This window comes from Anoplopoma fimbria, chromosome 13, assembly GCF_027596085.1.
Source record: "Anoplopoma fimbria isolate UVic2021 breed Golden Eagle Sablefish chromosome 13, Afim_UVic_2022, whole genome shotgun sequence".
NCBI lineage: Eukaryota > Metazoa > Chordata > Actinopteri > Perciformes > Anoplopomatidae > Anoplopoma > Anoplopoma fimbria.
The window spans coordinates 295,698-315,738 of record NC_072461.1 but is presented as its reverse complement, the minus strand read 5'-3'; the positions used below and the strand labels follow the sequence as shown (position 1 = coordinate 315,738).

Below are 20,041 nucleotides of genomic sequence, written 5' to 3'. Positions count from 1 at the left end.
AGTTAGACTTGGCCACGACCTGGACAATCCTTATGTGCAGGATGAAGATTTGAAACACGTGACAGTGGCTAAATCCGCCATCAGAGAAAAACAACAACTATAAGTGCTTTTAGCTATACACTATTTTGGTATTTCATGAATAGCATTCAGGGCAGTTTGAAGTTTTTTGGTCAGTTTAAGGTAACTCAAAGGTCATCGTGAAACCTCTACAGACCTCACTCCGTATGAGCACTCTCTTTTAGAGGGCAAGCTATGGCTGTCTCAGGTAAGTTAGTATACAGTAAATTTAACTGTTATGTTAGTCAGAAAATAGATATGAAACCCGTTTCCACATTTCATGCTCACAATTTGACTGGTCTCATTGCTGAAATATTAGAAGCATTTACCAATAATTTCCCATTTCTATCAATGAACTAATAATAATCCAACTACTGATTTCTATTCATGATTAAATGCTGGGATTATGAGATTAAGTTATCTTTTAAAGTACGGACTTGTGCTCTAGAGGCGTGAACCACTATGGCTGTTTTTTTTATTTTCTTTTTTCGCTTGGCATCAAAAGACTTTCTTAAAGATTCATCTCTGTTGGAGGAGGTGAAGAGGAGCGACCATGTCGCACAGATGCAACAGCCACATGTTCAACACTAATTGTGAGCACGCTCGATGGAAGGGGGGTTCTCTCAAGCCTAAAGTGTAGGATATACAATATAACAACAACCAAACTCTGATATCAATGGTCGTTCCGGCATTCCCTAGAGGTGCATATTCCTGTAACTTCCAGTCTAGCGCAGGAATGGATTCTATCACCCCTAGGGAATAGAGGAGCTTTCATGATGTTTTGAGGAGTGTGTGGAGTTTCTGAATCTGAGTGGAAGTTAGGAGCTGTCGCTGTCAGAGCGCTTTTTGCCAAAATGACTGGCGGAGTCTCTGTTTCGCAGATTAGGCTGGATCTTGTACATATGGGGACCCATGGACCAGCGCCAGCTCCCACGGCCCTCCACTCCAGTTGGGATGGCAGCAGCTGCAGCCACAGCAGTGGAAGGGCAGGGCTTGTTCTGCAGCAGCTGAATAAGCATGGTCATCTCTGGGCCCAGCCGCGACACCATGCTGGTCCTAACGCGGTCCACTGTGTCCTCATCACAGTCCATCAGGCTCTGTAGCAGCTTACCATAAAACCTAGGACAACAAAACAAAGCAACACAGAGCGTCTGTTTAAAAGCTCCAAAGGGACACAGTGTACAGCATGGCCACAAGACATTTCTGTTGTACCTGCTAACAGTTTAAATCTTCAAAAGTATTTCTATGTATTTGTACACCTGCTCTATAATCTGACGTCATCCATATGGGTCACTACTAAGCCTTGAGCGTCACCCTCCTATATAGCCCTTTTGTATCCACTCCCAAACTGCAATCCGACATGTATTACAACAACAATAGGAACAAAAATATCCAGACTTGATATTCCTGTTTCATTTTCTTTCATTGTATGAAAGAATGTATGAATCAGACATCAACCAAAACATTGAAATCAAAACAAATGTAGCCATCTGTTGTGCTGCATTACTCTGCAGTCAAATGTGGTATAAGCAGCATGCCAGCCATGTACATTTGTGGTTGTTAGGAAGAGTCAAGTATATGTTACATTCACTTAAAACTAGCAGCTATATTTACTGATTACTGCTATATAAGCCCTTGTTTTTATATCTACTCTGTGGTCAAAGATCCTGTTGAACATCATAAGCTTCAAACCCAGAACAATGAGTCCTACGGCACCAGATCACAACTTTATTCAACTTGATGTTAAAGTATTTATTCAGTAGAGGAAGAGCTCACCTATTGGGGAAGTGACTTGGTAGCTGTGCCACTTCGCCAATAGCATCTGGATTTGATCGGGCTACAGTGCAGATATTCAGCTTGCTGTAACAATCCTCTTGGACTTCAGATATCATTCTTTGGAAGGTGGAGCAGCGGCGGATGGTGGGGAATGCCTTCGAGGTGATGCCATTGGCAATGCACTTAAGGCTCTCCTTCACAAATGCTTTACCCTGTAAAAACACAGAAGTGCTTCACACATTTTTGCCCTGACAGTTACGCCCATATAATCCTACACAAGTTCATGTTTGTAGTCTTTGTGAAATGAATTAAAGTTTATACCTGAGTGTCAAATTTAGCAGCACTGTAAAGGAAGGACTTGCAGATGTCATGCATGCCATCTGTGTCACAAGTTGAGTTTTCCAGGCAGGCGAAGGCCCCGCAGCCAACTTGGAGGGCACTGTTGAGACAGCGTGCCACATCTGCTGTGGGCACAGAGAATGGACCATCAGCGGGGTAACCAACAGTGGGTTCACTGGGAATCACTGCACAGTCACTGAGCTCATTACACAAGGGTTGCCAGGGTTTCCGCTAAAAATGCGGCGAACAAAAGCTAATTTTCATACTTTGGTGATTCACAAAGGACATACAGTCACATGGGGCAAATAGTGACTTGACTGGAGATTGGACACCTTACAACTCTGAGAGTCTCAGACACTATTTGGCACGACTGCACTTTTTTTCTTGGCAGGGACCTATATTCCACTGTTTGCTTCTTTTCAGCAGGGCTTGGATGAACAGCACCAGAAATACCAAAGAGTTTACTGAAAATAGTTGGCGTCCCTGTAGACACACACAAACATACACTTGTACCACTGGCACACACAGACATACATTCATACAAACTCATGATGCCATCAAACTGTCTTCAATTGCTGTAATTGTCAAGCTGAATTTGAGGACTCGTATTCCAAACCACTTTAATATTCTTGACTATTAACTTGTAACAAAAATGTAACAGTCCGGTTCCACCCCAGAAATGCTGCTATGAACATCTACACAATGAAATACATGTTCAGAAAATGCTGCTGTATTCATTTCAGGAGCATCACATGACTGGAATAGTTATTAGGCTGATTAACCCACAAGTAACCCTGATCCCCATCTTTGTAAAACCTATGAAACAGCTACCCTGCAACATCATTCAATCCATTTTCCAAAAACTGAGCTTGGCCATACGGAACACAGCAACCGACTTGAAATTTTACACCAAGAACGAGCTGTAAAACATAATCTGTGAATCAGTGTATCCAGATAGTTGGCTTTCCTTTTTCTTCATCTAAGAATCCACTGAGATGGCAAACAGCCTGACTCAAATCCTTTGTAATAACCATTAAGAAATGTCACTGCGCAGCCTAAGCCTACTTGGCAGACTTTGAATCTGGGGCCCCACGTTGACCTGCACGGTCAGATAAAGTCTGCCTGCCATCGGGGACCAGAGATTGCTCTCAAAATACGGAGAGTGAGCTGCAAATCTTACAATGATGAAGCAATTCCCCCAGGAGGAAATCATCCTCCCTGTCACCCACTGCCAGTTATTACTGGGCTGTACCTTTTGTGTTAAAAAGGAAAAGTCACATTTGAATGAAGCCATGCAGATTCACCTTTGGCAGTGTCATTTCTTGATGGTTATTGCAGGGGATTATGACTCAGGCATTTCTTTTTTTTTGACCCATAAGACATGTGAACTAATAGGGTTGCATTCATTTTTTTCTTCTTCCAGAAGACACAGCCCCAGTGACAAGCAGTGTAAAAAAAAGATACAATCTCTTTCTGACTTGGAGGCTGCACAGGAAGGCTACATGTGAAGCCTTCTGCTTTAGGCAATGAAAGCACCCTCAAGTCCACTAAGGCTGAACAGTGGGACGTCTGCAGAGACTACCAGCATGACACAGCCTGCACTCCCAGGTGAAGCACCCAGCTCATGCTCATCTGTTGCCGGCAGGACACCGCGTCCATCCGTTATCATGACTCACACAAGGCTGCATAGGCCAAACAAATATGAGGAAAAAGAGATCTCCACACAGTAAACGAGCAAAAGGTGAGCCTGTGCGTTGTGGAAATGCTTTGTAAAAAAAAAAAAAAAAAAAAAAAAAAAAAAAAAAAAAAAAGAGAGCAAGCAGTCCGAGATATGAGAGGAGACAGCGGGTTACTTACAAGGGCTGTTTGCAGAAAAGCGTGTTCTCCGGGGCGAGTAAGACTCGTTCTGATCCAGTTCATAGGCAGATGCGTTCAGCACCATCAGGAGAAAAAGTCCCGTCCTCAAAGGCATCGTCCTCTCAACACAGACAACACAACTAAACACAAAGACACTCCTGCTGGGTGTGTGGTTCATAAGAATAACGCTCCAGAAGCACAGTCAGTGCAGGTTATCACAAGTACCAGTCTCTCTGACTCCTCACTACCTTTACTGGTGACAGATGCCGATGTGGAGTCTCTGCAGCGTTTATATGGGAGCGCTGAACATTACGAGTTCTGCGGCTGGACCAATCAGAACGCTGCGTTCAAGACCGTGGTCCTGGTCCTCCACTGCTAATTGATAAAATCATTTAACAGCTCAACGTGGATCATTTGGACATTCTTTCTTATAATAACCTAAGGAAAAGGTTACCATAGAGACATTAATACATTTATAGGATGCATTGGTTTGTTGATGAGTTGTCTTACACTGAAGACATATTTATATAGAATAGTAGGTTTGCATGAGGCAATACAGCCATAAATTATGGGAAAGGGACCGAACAAAATGATTGTGGGCAGGATTTTTAGTTTCTTCCTCATCCAAGATTAATATTGTGTTTCTGTCTTCCCTTATATTATATTTATTTCAAATTTCTTGGAATGAAAGATGAAATAGTTACAATAAGGGACATTGTACATAAATGTGAGCTTTGTTATATAATCCTTTCTTTTTATTAGAACTTAATGTCCACACATCATGATCAAAATCAACTGGATTTGGAGAAACACCTCTTTTTTCAGAATTAGTCAATATAAAAGTATTGTATAAAGTTAGTCTTTAATATAATTGATGATAAAAAGTTCAGCATGAAATGTTACTAACCCGGTTTACTAGTTTGGTGGCATTTGGAATGTCAAGTTTGGGAATTACAGTTACAGTTTTGGGGACAGGTTTGAACATTACGTATATAATCATCATTATTGTAATTTAAACACTATTCTATGTTCTTCACTTGGACCTTCATTTATACATATTACATTGTTTCTGTATAAATGTCATACCTTTGTCCATTGCTAATTTATATTATATTATTATGATCATATATCATTATTCCATAAAGCATATTAATGTTTAAAGTGAAGTACGTCATTTTTATTTTTACATTTCACCTATGAAGTAATTGGTTATTGTGACATATAGCTGGGAGGGCGATGCATTTTCTTTTTGTTTGACACACTTCTCCCCACCCCAAATCATTTGTCTACAGTCCCTAACCTCAACAAATGCAAAGCCCACCTCCACACTGACAGACCAGAGTGTATCTAACCAACCTGTATTTCAGTCAAATGTGGCGAGTACTTTGCCAGACTTAAATGCCTTCATCCAAATATCAACCCAGAATATTCAAATGACTCGTCTTTTTTCTTTTATCACTCTGGCATTTTCCTGAACCGTGCTGAATGATGACACCATTGTTGCTTTAACTTAAGGGAATCTACTTAAAATGGAGATAAACTACCTGTGTTGTTGACCTAATTCTCCGCTTTCCTCTTCCAAAAGACTGTGAAGTGTTGGCTCAGATTCCGCTAACTTGCAGCTGCACGTGCCGGCATACAGAGGATGATGTGTGGGACTCTAAGCTATCATTAATCATGGAGGCCTCACGCCTCTTCACACAGCCTCTTCACACAGTGCAGCGCTCGACTGAAAACAGACAGATTCAGACACTAGGAAACTGATTTGTCCTGATCATAAGAATGTGGAGTAAAAAGAAAAAAAGAAACTAATAAAAGACAAACTTCTCCAAAGTGATTTTAAGTCATGCATTTCCTCTCGCCATCAGATATACAGTTCATTACAGGTGTCAATGCGTGCCAAGAACAAATCGCCCCATTAGTAGAATGTAGAATTGTGGTATTTTCCTTGCACGTTATGTCAAAACCACTTCGGTTTCGGTGTTTTGCAGAGCAGAAAAGGCCTCTTTGTGTCTCTCCTTTGTGTTCTGATTGTCTTTGGCAATCTTTGTGTCCTAACCCTAATTTTTCCCAGAGATTTGTCAGCTGGGCATGATGTCAGGCTGTTGGCACCTTATCTCTTTTGGGGAATCCAAAGATGGGCCCTTGCCAGCTGCAACAATATTCTTAATTCGGAAGATAATGTGAACGTTACTGCTTAATGAATGGGCTATTATCTAGTGTCATAATCAATCATCATCAACATCCAAGTCCCTGTAGTGTATAAGCTACACATTAGACTTGTGGACCGTCAATTTCTTACCTTTAGCATCTCTTTCAGTTACAGTAAAGGACTTTCCAGAGTGATGACTGGTTCGCCTCCCTGCAGATTAGGTGTGGAGAACAGTATGTCAAAGACCAGGCCACTTGCTTATTGGTTATGTCAGCACTCCTTAAAAAAAAAAAACCTGAAGAAAACAGCGATCTGAACAATGTAATATTTCAGTCAGATGTTGGGCTGATATTCATGCTTGCCTTGAATATGTTGCGGGTCTTGCATTTATTGCTTCCCTATGCTTTTTCGCTCAAGCTAGGTGGAGGGGGGGGGGGGGGGGGGGGCGTCTCCGCCCGAAACTGAAGACAGGAGTTGAAAGTTTATTCATGAGTTTGGAAGTTGGTCTCGTCCTTGTTAACACATCACTGCAGACTCTTCCTTTTTGGAGCCTAGCCATACCACAAACACATTTGAGAAGACCACTTCTGTGTCCTCTGGGGGAAAGGATAATGAATTCCTTTGTCAAGTAGAAGAAGGTGATTCACCTTGTTTTCAGAAACATAACAGACAACACTGGCATGGAGATAGAGGGCAGAGTTCACTGAAAGGACAGATCTGTGACAGAGAGTGAACATACAGTAAGAACGGCCTGCTGCAGCGTGATAGTTTTGCATTCATTTTCATTGAGGTGGATTAACTGATTCTCTGATTAGAGATCACTTTGCATTGAAGTTGAATTTTACCCTAAGGTTATTGCTGTTTTCCTAACAGTTACTTCCTCTATAATTATAAGATCACGAGACTTTAACAAGTTCATTTTTTAGGTGAAATAAAATGTAGTCTACCTTTGTCCACAAGAGGGACTTTGGCAGATGTTACTGACTTACATGAGCTACTACTGTAAAGCAACACCTTGAATCACTCTGTTTCTAGAGTACTGGAGGGGTGGAGGGGACACATTACAATCTGTCATTTTTGAAAAGTGGAAAAGATGCACGACAGCCAGTCGGATTATAATTACAGTTACCCACACGTCAACCAGTCAATGGCGATGTGTTTGCACCTACATTGAGAATATTCTGAGTGTGTTTTTATGTTTGGTCAGGGGGATAATGCAATTTGCTTTCTTGCGGCAGATGCTTGTTGTGTTCACATGAGAATAGCACTTCATTTTTGGGGGAAATATTTTGAACAGGAGGTTAGTTGTGGGCAGCAGCGCTGCACAGTAATAACAGAAAGAACCAGGATCTGTCCAGCACCCAGCAGTGCTGTCAGGAAATCGAGAGACACTTTAAATATCAAAAAAAGATTTGGAATCAATACACATCCATCTAAAAATCTCCCAGGAGACAGAGGAAATCAAATCAAATGGTCCTGTCTAATGTTATTGAAACCACAGTTCTAATCTCTATTGTTAGGGGAAAGCCTATCAACAACCAGAAGTGGAGAAACCAAACTAAAATTTGGTTTCTGTGGGAACACTGAACAGCTAAACCCATTTACTGTTGTAAATGGTATTCACCACTCTGAAAGGCTAGAATTAGCAGATGACGCTCTCATTTTGTTGTGGCCCTGTGGAATTCACCATCTTTAGAAAAAGTGATGTAGACCATCAAAATACTCTCACTTATTTTTTTAGTGTTAAATCCATTCCTTCTTCGGTAGTATCTGAATGGACGTTGTTTTTCCTCAAACAGATGTCTGCATGACTTGAACATAACGCAAAAACTCAGGGGATCTGCATTCCTGAACGTGTATCCAACAAGAGTAGCATAGCAGGGACATACATCTGGAGGCTGGAATGAAAACACACTGCTGCCCTGCTTCTTGAAACATTAGGAATAAACATTACATTAGAAAAAGTTAATTGCTACAAATGTTCTCACGTTCTCCAGGCACTGGTGTGAATTGTGACTACAGATGACTTACTTAAGTTGCTGCTCTGCAAAGAGAATAAAAATCAAGAACATGTAGAAGCATTTAATGATCATGTTTCAACAACATGGATGGAGGACTGTGGAGGAGTACTTTAAGATTTCTTCTATTATATACAGTATAACATTGTGTGAGAACAACCTTACACCTATAACTGTCTTCATTACTGCTGAAGTTTGTTATGTCACAGACTGTGAGGACGACCTTAGTTGAAGTTAGACTTGAAGTGTTAACAGTACACTAAGATCTTAAATAATAAATACAGAAATATGAGATTCATTTTAAAACATGTTAAGCATAAACACTTGATTGCTATCAGTTATTGTGTTAAAGCTCAGATGTCAACTAAAATGAAGCATTCACTTTATTAACATTATCCCAGGACCCCTTGGCATCAGGTAGTTTAGGAAAAAACATTGTGTTTTGGGTTCAAATTACTACATTTCTAGTTAGTCCTACTAGTTAAAATGTGACTTAAATTGAAGAATTCAACCTAAAACACATACGGGGCACAAAGTGAAAGTTAAACTGTGAACTCAACAAACAACACAGGGCCTAAAGGACACAAACAGCTGTTTGTAACTCCTTGTTGGTTTCCAGCTTGGTCTCACAGAAATACTTCAACAACCTGTCAACACATTACGTGTTGACAGCACGAAAACAATGCCAATGGAAACTCGATTACGCATTTTTGGTGGTGGGCACTCAGATTAAAGGATCCACTTGACTAAGCAACAGCATGTGATGTAGTATAAGAATAACAGTGAGAAACACTAGCCCAATATGTTTGTCAGGATGGAGGTCGATGGGTCAAACAAACACAGGACTTATAACCACAAGACTGGTGTTCTTGTCCCAAAGTGTAGTTGGAGTGAAACGTTTGTGACATTTTTCCTAAACCTAACTAAGTGATTTTGTTGCCTAAATGTAACAATAAATGAAAGTTTGAAAGTCGTGCAGAGCGACATGATGTAAAGTCGTGCTGGGTGAAATTTCCTGTCCATGTACACGAAACCGTAGATTGAATTTTGTGATTATTTCACGAACTGCCGTGAGACTGGGTTGTAGTTTCACACGGGACACACTGCAGTCCCTTGGGTTAGATCCTTGTGTTTGTTTCAGCTCTGTCAGACACAGACTCTCTGAGGCAACACTCTATCACTTAACCTTCCCTTACATTGGGGATTTGTGCTCACTTGGAGAGATTTGGCGAGATATATCAATTTTTTTTTTTTTTTTTTTTTTCCTTTTTGGAATGATATATCTGTTTCCAATTCTTCATGCTTCAAGTTACATCAGGGAGTAGTATTTTTGTGAGTCTTATCAGGCTCCTGTCTTGAGTTTCATTTACCAGAGTTTATCCATGGTTCATCATCAGTTAAGTGTAGTGTTTCATAGTCACATATAAGCATCCCTGCTACTGAAGTGTCCTTGAGCAAGATGCTGAATCTCAGCTCCTAGCTCCATCTTTGTTGTTCTGTAGCTGGTCCTGCTGTTTGACCTTCCCGTAAAACAACTGAAATTACTTATTTCTTCTCAGGGAATTATAAGGACGTTGCTCACCCAGATCAGCAGCCCAAATATTTTTTATGAAGGCAAAAAAGTGCACCCCTAAGTGATGTTGTTAGGTGTTATTGTTTTGTTGCCTGAACCTAAGATTACTAACCCTATTTAAAGGCCAAACTAGATGTTTTTCCTAAACCTAACTAAGTGTGTTTGAAAGTCATGCTGAGCAACTTGAAAATGAATGGAAATTTGGTGACCATGTACACCAATCAATAAATCAAATTCTGTGACTAGTTCACAAACAGCTCTAAGAATGGGTTGTGGTTTCACATGGGACAAGAACAGCGGCCTCTTGGTTGAAAGTCCTATGTTTGTTACAGCTGAGTCAGATGGAGACTTTCTGAAGAAGGACTCCATCACCTCTGTCAAGCCCAAAAAATGGACAAAAAAGTGCAGTTTTGATATCATGTGTGCTGGTTGTGTGTATTCTGCTCCAGATTTGTGTTGCAAGAGGCTAACTTTGGATTGGAAACATGTTTAATGGGAATGCTTTTAAAGTGAGATGGTGGAAAGTGTTGTCTACTTGCGTGAGCCGTGCTGTTGAGGATACATTTGAAATGTATTATTTTATCAAACCCACACTATTTACCAAAGGGCAGAGCCATTCAGAGAACTCTGCGAATCACAATATCATTCCATTCCCAGAGCTTCATTGCTTCTTATCATGCAGTTGTTTGAAACACCTGCCACCCGCTAGGTTTTTCTGTGTGATATATCCTCTGGTTCACAGGTGTGTTTGCAGTAACTGTTTCCAACAGCAGCAACAGTAGTTTAAATATAAAAAAAACTAAAAGCTAGTAGTGTCAGCCCTGCGACAGACTGGCGACCTGTCCAGGTGAACCCTGCCTTCGCCCATTGACAGCTGAGATCGGCTCCAGCACCCCTGCGACCCTTAACTGGATAAGCAGGTTACGGAAAATGGATGGATGGAAAAGCTAGTAGTCACCTTAGTCAAAAATGACTGACACTTTTAGATACTTTGACTTCATCCCCAGAACATCTGAGGTAAATTCATAGTATCCCAGTACGAGACAGAAGTGTCTGGCAAGCTATGTCTGGAATGTGCATCCAGTGAAAAATATGAAAAGCACATTTTGAGATCTGCAACTTTTCAATGATTTATTCTTTGTCTCAGACGTTTTATATCAAATTTCATGGCTCCTCAGTTGAACATTGAATGTTTGTGGATCAGTCCATTGATTAATTGCCAAAGTGTCTGTTCAAGCCAAAATGATGTGACTAAGAACAGGGTATCTTTTGGGGTTTTATAAAGCGATCTATGCAAGTTATAGTAAAGCATTGTCATGCATTTTCCCAACATTTAGACAAGCTGATTTTGTATTACCCCAATCAATTACATCAAATTACATTTTTCCTCACGTGGATTTGAGATAATTAGTGTAATTCCCCTTTACATTCCAACAGCCAAGCACACACACTTGCATCGGTGCATTAACACTGCACACGTATACTCTCTCTCTCACACACACACACACACACACACACACACACACACACACACACACACACACACACACACACACACACACACACACACACACACACACACACACACACACACACACACACACACACACAAAGACACACTAAGCAAAATCCTAGTGGCTGTACCTGAGAAGGAGTCTGTCTGCATGCAGCATTCAGTAGTACCTAGGCTATGTTCCCTTCACCCAGCCATCTGGTTTCAGTTCAGACCCATCTGGATCTGTCTCCAGCCCAGGCATCTCAGGAATACATTTTGGAGGGGTGCCCACATCCGTTCACACAGACAAGTGTTTTCAATTACTCAATTTTAAATGTCTCTAAAACCCAAGTGATTGTGCTTTTTTTTTTTAAAAGCGGCAGTGGTGGTAAACACTGCTTTGATAGAGCTTCTTCAAAGTGAGAAGGCTGACCAGTACACAAGACGTCAAGTGTGTTACACCTCGATGACTGGCAGGAGGATGTCACCGCTCAACTCTGCAAGCCGAAGCACAACGGCAGCTCAAAGACTCCGGGATCACAACCCATACTTGTTTGCAGATTTCAGAGCTACCGCAAATATCCTCTCAGCCAACATGAGGCAACTGGAGAGCCGAGAAGTGATGAGAACCATGCAAAGAGCTCATCTCATATTGTAATTGACAGGATGATCCCACAAACTCCCAGACCAAAAGGAACACGTTAGCTTGATGTGTAGTTGAGGTTTGTACCATTAAACTCAGAAGATATTTTAGGTTTATAGTAATTTATCGATTTTATACGGGCCCTTCGTGGGCTCACTTTGATTAATATAGATGATTTTCTAGCAAGTTGCATCAATTACCAATTTCTTAATCACAATTTATTGCCATTGCTTCTTCCAGTCTGATGCATAAATACAAATCAGAAATTGGATAAATGATGTTTTGGATTCTCCTAAAAAATGTTTTATATTATTGTCAGACACTTTGTTTTTCACAGACAAAGTACAGAAAGAGAACAATAATAGAATTTAAACTAACATGTAGCAAAACCAAAGGTTAGGTTTTATGCATCTAAGCCAGCTGCACTTCCTATCACTGACAAAGAACTTTCCCATTTCTGTGTGTGTGTGTGTGTGTGTGTGTGTGTGTGTGTGTGTGTGTGTGTGTGTGTGTGTGTGTGTGTGTGTGTGTGTGTGTGCGTGTGTGTGTGTGTGTGTGTGTGTGTGTGTGTGTGTGTGTGTGTGTGTGTGTGTGTGTGTGTGTGTGTGTGTGTGTGTGTGTGTGTGTGTGTGTGTGTGTGTGTGAGCGTGCGTGCGTCGTCATATCCTCACACATTAAACCATCCTGATAATTTCTGCTGTGTCAGAGTGACGCTTGTACCTGAATCTTTTTTAACTTGTTACCAACAGCACATTTTAATGACTTCGATGACTAAACCAGTGGAGATATTTCTCAGGATGCCCATGGGCATGTACTCACACTGCTACAGTATTTCACATGGCTGTGTGATAAGAGCACTTACAGTATACATTGTCGCAGGCATTTAATCCAAAGGATATACTGCCCCCTTTTTCAATTTGCATGCTAATACCACTGCAGATTTAATCTTATATGAGCTGCACAGTGGTAGCCCTCAAATAAATTCACCATCAGGCATCAAGTCTCTGTATTTCACATATATTCTGCATTAGTCCTGCAGCAGCTCTCAGCATCATATTCTTTTTTAATGTTGTAAGACCTCCTTCCGACTGACAATAGCATTACCTCAAAGATGCAGAGCTGTCCATTGGAAAAAGTAGATCCTGGCCCAACTTTTGTGAGCACAGTGCAATGTCATCCTGTGATGCACTTTGTAAAAAATACAAACGAGTGTAAGTTTGAATAGGATTCACAAGGCTTGGCTGCACATAAGCTATCCTGGTTTGATTATCTATAGATACAATTAGCAACTGTTTCATAATTAATTCAATTATTTTTAAAACAAGTGTACAGCCATGCTAGTGACTCTGTGAGGATGTAATTGGTCACAGTTGTGCTAACATGCCTAGATTAGAATGTTAACATGCAAAACATTTGTTAATTAGCAAAAACAAAGTACACCTGTTGCTGAGTTTTGCAGGTATGTAGAAAAGTTGGGGGATCATTAATTACATCAAACCATGAGATGACATGAACATCTGTACCAAATGGCATGGCAATCCATCCAATATTTGTTGAGACGTTTCACTCAAAACCAAAATGTCAACCTCATGGTGGCGCTACAGGAGAAGTCAGGGGGTCACGAAAGTCATAAGGTTTCATCATCTGGGGAGCTTGAATTTCTTTATCAAATTTCAGAGCAATCCATATTAAAGCTGTTGCTATATTAAATAGTCCAGACCAAAGTGGACCGACTGGGGTCAATAAACAAAACTGCTATTACTGCTACTGCTATTCTGAAGTATTCTTTCGAACCATCTGAATTAAAATATATTAAGCTCTCTGCCCTCAAAATATAGTTGTACCCCATTTCCCAAGTTGTTCCTAATTCAAACAAAGATGATAGCCTTAATGACACTTTCTATCTATATTGCTGTTATTTTCTACAAAATATTTTATTGCGTTATATAAAACTCCCAAGAAGATATGTAATTTCCGATTTAAAAATATAGTCTGAACTTGGGAAACAGGTTGAAAAATATTATTTTATCATTCAGCAAGCAGAATATGTTTCCAGATGGTTTATGTTTGAAGATTATGCAAATCCCTAGTAAGTGGTAAGTGTTGTCATACAACCATCTCGGTTTGTCATGGTTTATCTTTCAGAAAAACGAATGCTTTACTCTGTACCTTGAAGCTAACAGAAATACATGAGAAGGTCTGAATGCAGCATAACATATATTTAAAATGAAATATGAGCATTATTTGAATCCAAAATAAGCAGTTTATTTACTAAATGAAGCTGTAATGTTGCTATTGCGGAAAGTCCTTTAATAGATACGTGTAAATATGAAATTTGTCTGCATACACGTGTACCTCAGCAGTCAGTTCTCAGTGGTTAAGTTGATCTTTGTTGAATGAAAGTTATGGAATTATATATCATAATTGGATTTCTTGTTGTCTACTAGAATTTGAGTGTTTGTTGCTTAAGAAGTAAATAAACCCTCCCCACATACACATTCAAGCCATGAGTCTAATCATTACACTATGTTGTTAAATGTGTATTATATACAGCTTTAATTCTAATCACCAGAACTGAAAAGAACTTGAAATCTGGAGGATCGTTGTGGATTTGATTTATGGTGCTCGAGAGTTTCTCAATGGTCTTGCGGTATTCATCACATATGCGTAATCCCTAATCAGGGTTATGTACATAGCACTCCATCAAGAGCCCTTCAACATCGCTCAGAGAATGTTGACTTGGTAATTGAATTTGAGCATCTCTTATGATGGGAACATAAGCCAGATGCCAGGATGTTTATGGGGTTGTTGCTTTGTGGGCAGCAGTGTACACAACCTCTGTCTTTTGCTACAGCCAAATTTTCCATAGCCAGTGCATCCTTATGGTCAAAACATCTCCAGTAATTTATAGTAATGAACTTGTTAGCAGGGATATGCACCATGAACATTAATTACTTGCTATTTCAGATGGGGGCAAAGAAAACAAGGCTGATTATTGTTCTTTCTTAAATGTGTCTATCATTATCATATCTACAGACAAATAAAAAGGAAAGAATCTGAAAAAATCGATGCAGATGTTTCCCTACATGAGGGTCACTGAGTTTGATGTGTATGAAAATTATTTGTATCATATGCCATCACCTACATCTCAATCCAAATGAGCGGAAGTAGAAGCGAGGAAGCGAGTGGACGGGTGGAGAGTTTCAAAGTCACAGAGTGTTGTACAAACTGTGCAGAGGAACAGACTCCTTACTCATTACCTAGACACTTTGTGCAGTATTTATGGCGAATTACATACATAATTTCATGATTTACGTTCAATGCTGATGTTTGGTGTCAATGCAGGAAATAGTGTCCTTTAATCTTATTCTGTTTTATGGCATTCGACTTAAAGCAGCAGTGTGTAGGATTTAGTGGCATCTAGCGGTGAGGTAACAAATCTCAAAGATAGGGATACTGCCCCCTGAAGTGCAGCCACCATGACAACCACAAATGAAACCAATATTACTACAGTGGAATCACAGGCGTTACAAGTAAGTCAATCCTAGCTAGTGAGAGGCTGTTCGGATCGATTCAACATAACAATCAGCTGAACCCAAACTTTAGAAAATACTGCAGCTGACTCTGCAGCCACCTCTGCACACAATTGTTTGTCATTAACTGTTGCGTTTATCAATTATTTTTCATTGCTCTGTTTATGTATCTGAGCTGCTTGAGCTTAATGTGTGGGTTTCACTTCCACAATGCTCAGTTAAGATGTATTACATAACTTGTTTGGGATTATGCAAAGTGCTTATGAAAGTAGAATTTGATATTAACAATGCTGGTAGTAACAAAAGGACAATTATTCACTTAGCGGCAACATAAACTACTTGTATACACTGCTGCAGTGATCTAGGCCTGTACAGCACAGCCTTGAGCTGCCTTTGCAAATTTGAGCAAAAAAAGAGGCACGGAGTGTCTCACAAAGCCCCAGCCCACTATAGTTTGATGGCAGACGCCCTAACCACATAACGGCCGCAATGGATAATGGAGAAAGCAACGGGATTTGTAGTAAAAGCTTTGTGCATCCTCACTGAAATACAGCCTCCGTGTCTTCCAGAGCCTGAGCAGCTTGGCCGATCGCTGTGAGTGAACGCAGATGGGAGAGTGCCCAGCAATGGAAAACAGGGAATAAACTAGCTTAATGAAAGCATCATGGCACAGTGAAAAGCCAGTCTAAGCCATCAGTGAGAATGCCCCGGGGGTAGGAAGATGGGCCGGTGTGCGTGCTGGGGGCTGGAAGCTTGCCTAGATCCAGGAGCTCTGTTGGCCCTCTGTGGGCTCATGGCAGTCCACTCCCTCACCATACAGCCCCTCCCTGGGAGCAGTCAGAAAGCTGATATGCCATGTTACAGGTTAGGCCCCGAGCTACCAGGTACCTCAGGAAAATGATATGCTTAGTTGAGAATGGCAGCAGCCCAAGCTTGTCTTTTACAGATGGAGATGCATCTGCATTTAATGTCCTTGACAGTGTCTGGAGGAGAAAATGTGCTGAAGACTCATGTTTTAATTATTTTTACAGAATAGACACAACTACTTTCTCCTCATAAACTTTTTTGTCCAGCTAGAATCACATTTAGCTGTCACTTTTTAATGTCAAAAACAAAATCAATGTGTTTTTCAAATGTGTTGTAAATAGTTTATTCCCATAAAAAGGATTAAGAAATACCAGCTGGAGGGGAATGTCCCTGCCTGTGTTTGATTGACAGCAGCTGGCAGGTTGCAGGAGTGCCGGTGTTTCACCGTACGGCTGGCATCAGCAAATGGTGGACCGCGGACAGGACTGGACCGGACCAAGAGATGGTTTTATATGTATCCATGACCAATGTCTGATATTCTTCACGGAGCGTTGTATTGTGTCGCAGCCTTAGACCGCTGGTACAGTTAATCCAGTTGAGCCAATCAAACCATTCCCAGTGCGTAAACAGTTACCAATATCGATAGCATAGGAGAGATGTGAGAGAAATGATCAAATAAAGCAATTTACCTGCTACTTTCTGGCTGCAGACTGTGTCTGAGACTGTTTTCTCTGGTGGTCTAACCAAAGTAGCATTTTGACCACGTTTGGATCGACTTACAGCTGTGAGTCAGCCTTCTCCGCTATGATCATTATTGAAACCGGGTACCAGTCCAAGCTCACCAATGAGCATTTACACATGTGCATGAGAATAACACTCACTTCATTCAAGCCACGGTTCAAACACTGGCAGAGCATTCAAAGGCCCATTTCACTCCCTGGGAAAGGAAGTACTAAAAAGACAAAAGGGGCTGCTCAAAGCTGTTTTAGCACTTTTTCTAAAAGAGGCACTTTTTATTTATTTAATACAGAATAATCTGTCTTGTTCTCTTTTACTTGAATTGTTGGTCTCGAGTTCTTTGTACTTGGACTGATTGTATTCATTTTAAAGATTGCTATTTGTTTCCCATAGGCCAACAGGTACCATACAAGATCACTGTGAAAATTGATAATTAAAATTGTTGAATTGATTTGAAAATGTACTTATTTATTTGATAGACCTCGGGGTAAGCTATAGATGCAATTCATTCAATATTGTTCATATCTTTGGCTTCTGGAGAGTCTGGATCAGTGTGACCTGCGACTGCTCTGATAGAACCTTACTGTTTTATCAAAGATGTGATTTGTTCTATCAAAATAAGGTCTCCAGCTACGTGGACGGATACCTATTCCATCAATTTTTTTCAAAACTACAGGGCAGTCAAAAATCAAAAAAATACTAAAATACAGAAAGTACTGTACATGTCCCTCCTTTGGTGTCTGATTTTCCTCTCAAAGTAGAACACGGGAGTAGCGATTTACAGAGCAGATATGTATGTTGCTGCAAACATATTTTTTTCTTTTTAAGTTGTACTTAAAGGCTTTTATAATTTTCATCCACTGTCCTCTAAAGATCAATCAGGGGAAGAGGGAGATGATCTAACCATCAGCGTTTTTGCATTAGGGGTCCGTGGGGCCCGGTCACACCAGAGGGTGCTGTTTTACAGAAGACGTTATAGGCCTTTGAATATTTCAGACACAATAATGGCAATCTTAACTCTGTTGACTTCTTAACATTTTTGCAATTTTTCATCATATTCCGAATTAAATCTCTTCTCTAGAAACGTTTTGCTTTCTAGTGTGTGTAACTTTGTCTTTGTGACTGAAACTTCTTGCCCGTTTACCGCTTGGTGGGGCAGAACTGGCCCTACTGCACATGTAGCTCTGGACCAATAAACCATATGCGCATGTGCACGCATTAAACCTGAACTTTCAGATTGTAGGCATCCCATTGGTGTTTTTTGTGTTGCAAGAATGTACACGTCTTGATAGCTAGCTAAAGAAGGACTGGTATTTTACTTGCGTTAACGTAACAACAGTAGTGATTACTGGTGTGGATTATTTAACTACGGTACAATTCAGCACTTTACCCCTTGAGAAAAAAATGGAAAATGAAGCGTTTGGGACCACAGTCACTGGATGACTTAATCATATCTCAAGAATGAAAAGTTCAACCACGAGTGGTTCAAAAGGATATTTTGGCTAACTGCTAGCATATCAGAAAAGCCCAGCAAGTGGATGTAAAGACTTGAAACATATTCTATAAAACACAAGTTATGCATCACATGTGGATAATGCCATCAAGTTAGACTTACTGGGAACAACAAATGTTGCCTCTCAGCTTAATGGTACGTCCACACGAGGCATTGAACAATATAACGTCAGACTGAAGAAAACAGGTACGTTCTTGGCAGAATTATAATTAGTTTAAAACGTTGAGGAAAAAGCAAATTTGCCTTGCATGGACATGATGAGTGTGCCGGCTCCATAAACCCTGACATTTTAAAATAAAAATTTGAAACCGTGTGCGAGGGAGACTCCAGGCTAAGGAACCATTATAACGCTCAACCCTATTTTAAGGACACTTCTGACATTATTCAAAACTAACTTTTGGATTGCATGTACAATATTAACAATGATGAGGTTGCTCAACAGATGACAAATGCACCTTTCGTTGCTGGTCATGAGTAGGCAATTTGATGTTGAGAAATCTTTAACATTGTACTTTGGTGGTCCTGTATGTTGGTATGATAAGATTTGTCGTCAGATTTTCATTATGGGATTTTAGATGGCATTGTTTGCCTGGAATTTGTTCATCACTGGAGTTGGTGATACATTTGTCACAGCAACCGCATTGTCTCCCTTATCTTACTTGTGTGCTTGGTTGTGAGAGTATGGTTCAATGTGATATATATTATATGTTTGAATTGCATTGCACCCACATTTTTATACTAAATTGCCCCTGGACCTAACATCTATTAGTCTCTGTCAACAGCCGTTTTAATGTAGTGTACTTATACCTGGTATATAGTTTTTATTCTTTTCTCATCGATTGACATTCCTGCAACTATAAATAAAGTCTGTCAACAGAAGTATTGTTTTCCTCTCCACAGGGTGAGAGCAACCTTCATGATGAAGTTGTCTTCTCCAAGGCTCTGGTGCCCAATGCCGCCAATTCACTGCCTGCTACTTTCTCACTTTGACGGTCAACTTGCCTCATCATCCATTTATATGCATGTTTTTTATTTTTCTAGAAAGCACAACACTCTACTTTACTCTGAAATCCATACCATAAAGTATGAATTGTTCCCAGAATTGTAAATACATCTTTAAATCTTTCATCCCTCACTCCACCAGAAACATTTTTATTAAAAAAATTGATTTGCAAAAGTTAGATTTCTACTTGAATGAATGAATTTGCAGTTCAGGGGAAGGACAGTTATGCATTGTCCCAAAGGCACAGAACAAAAGCAATGTTCAACAAAACATCTGTTAAAAGAAAATATTAGGAAGAGCCCTGTGATAGTATGGCGACCTGCCCAGCATGTACCTTGCCTTCGCCTAATGTCTGCTAGAATTGGCTCCAGCGCCCCCGCGACCCTGAACAGGATATGCGGATAAATGGATGGATATTAGGAAGATTGTCCCCTTGTAAATGGATGAAGTTGAGTCATAAATGTAATAGTTGATGCCTGTGGACAGAATGGGGTGTTTTTTTCTCAGTCTATTCTATTTATCGGACCATTTTCTAAT

General features: G+C 40.3%; 1 protein-coding gene across 1 annotated transcript; it reads right to left on the bottom strand.

The window, feature by feature from the left end:
* Window positions 1-875: 875 nt before the first annotated feature.
* Window positions 876-4,207, bottom strand: stc1 (stanniocalcin 1). Its single transcript, XM_054611536.1, has 4 exons — window positions 4,030-4,207; window positions 2,155-2,297; window positions 1,834-2,045; window positions 876-1,176 (listed from the first exon to the last, which is right to left on the bottom strand). Exons 1-4 carry the CDS (start codon window positions 4,205-4,207, stop codon window positions 876-878), a joined length of 834 nt encoding a protein of 277 aa, XP_054467511.1.
* Window positions 4,208-20,041: the final 15,834 nt, after the last annotated feature.

Excerpts from the sequence above, each read along its gene's own strand:
- stc1 (XM_054611536.1), bottom strand. The coding sequence starts at position 4,207 with ATGAACCACACACCCAGCAGGAGTGTCTTTGTGTTTAGTTGTGTTGTC. Across the intron at positions 2,298-4,029 it reads CTTTTCTGCAAACAGCCCTT|CAGATGTGGCACGCTGTCTC; the intron begins GTAAGTAACCCG and ends CTGTGCCCACAG. Across the intron at positions 2,046-2,154 it reads CTGCTAAATTTGACACTCAG|GGTAAAGCATTTGTGAAGGA; the intron begins GTATAAACTTTA and ends GTGTTTTTACAG.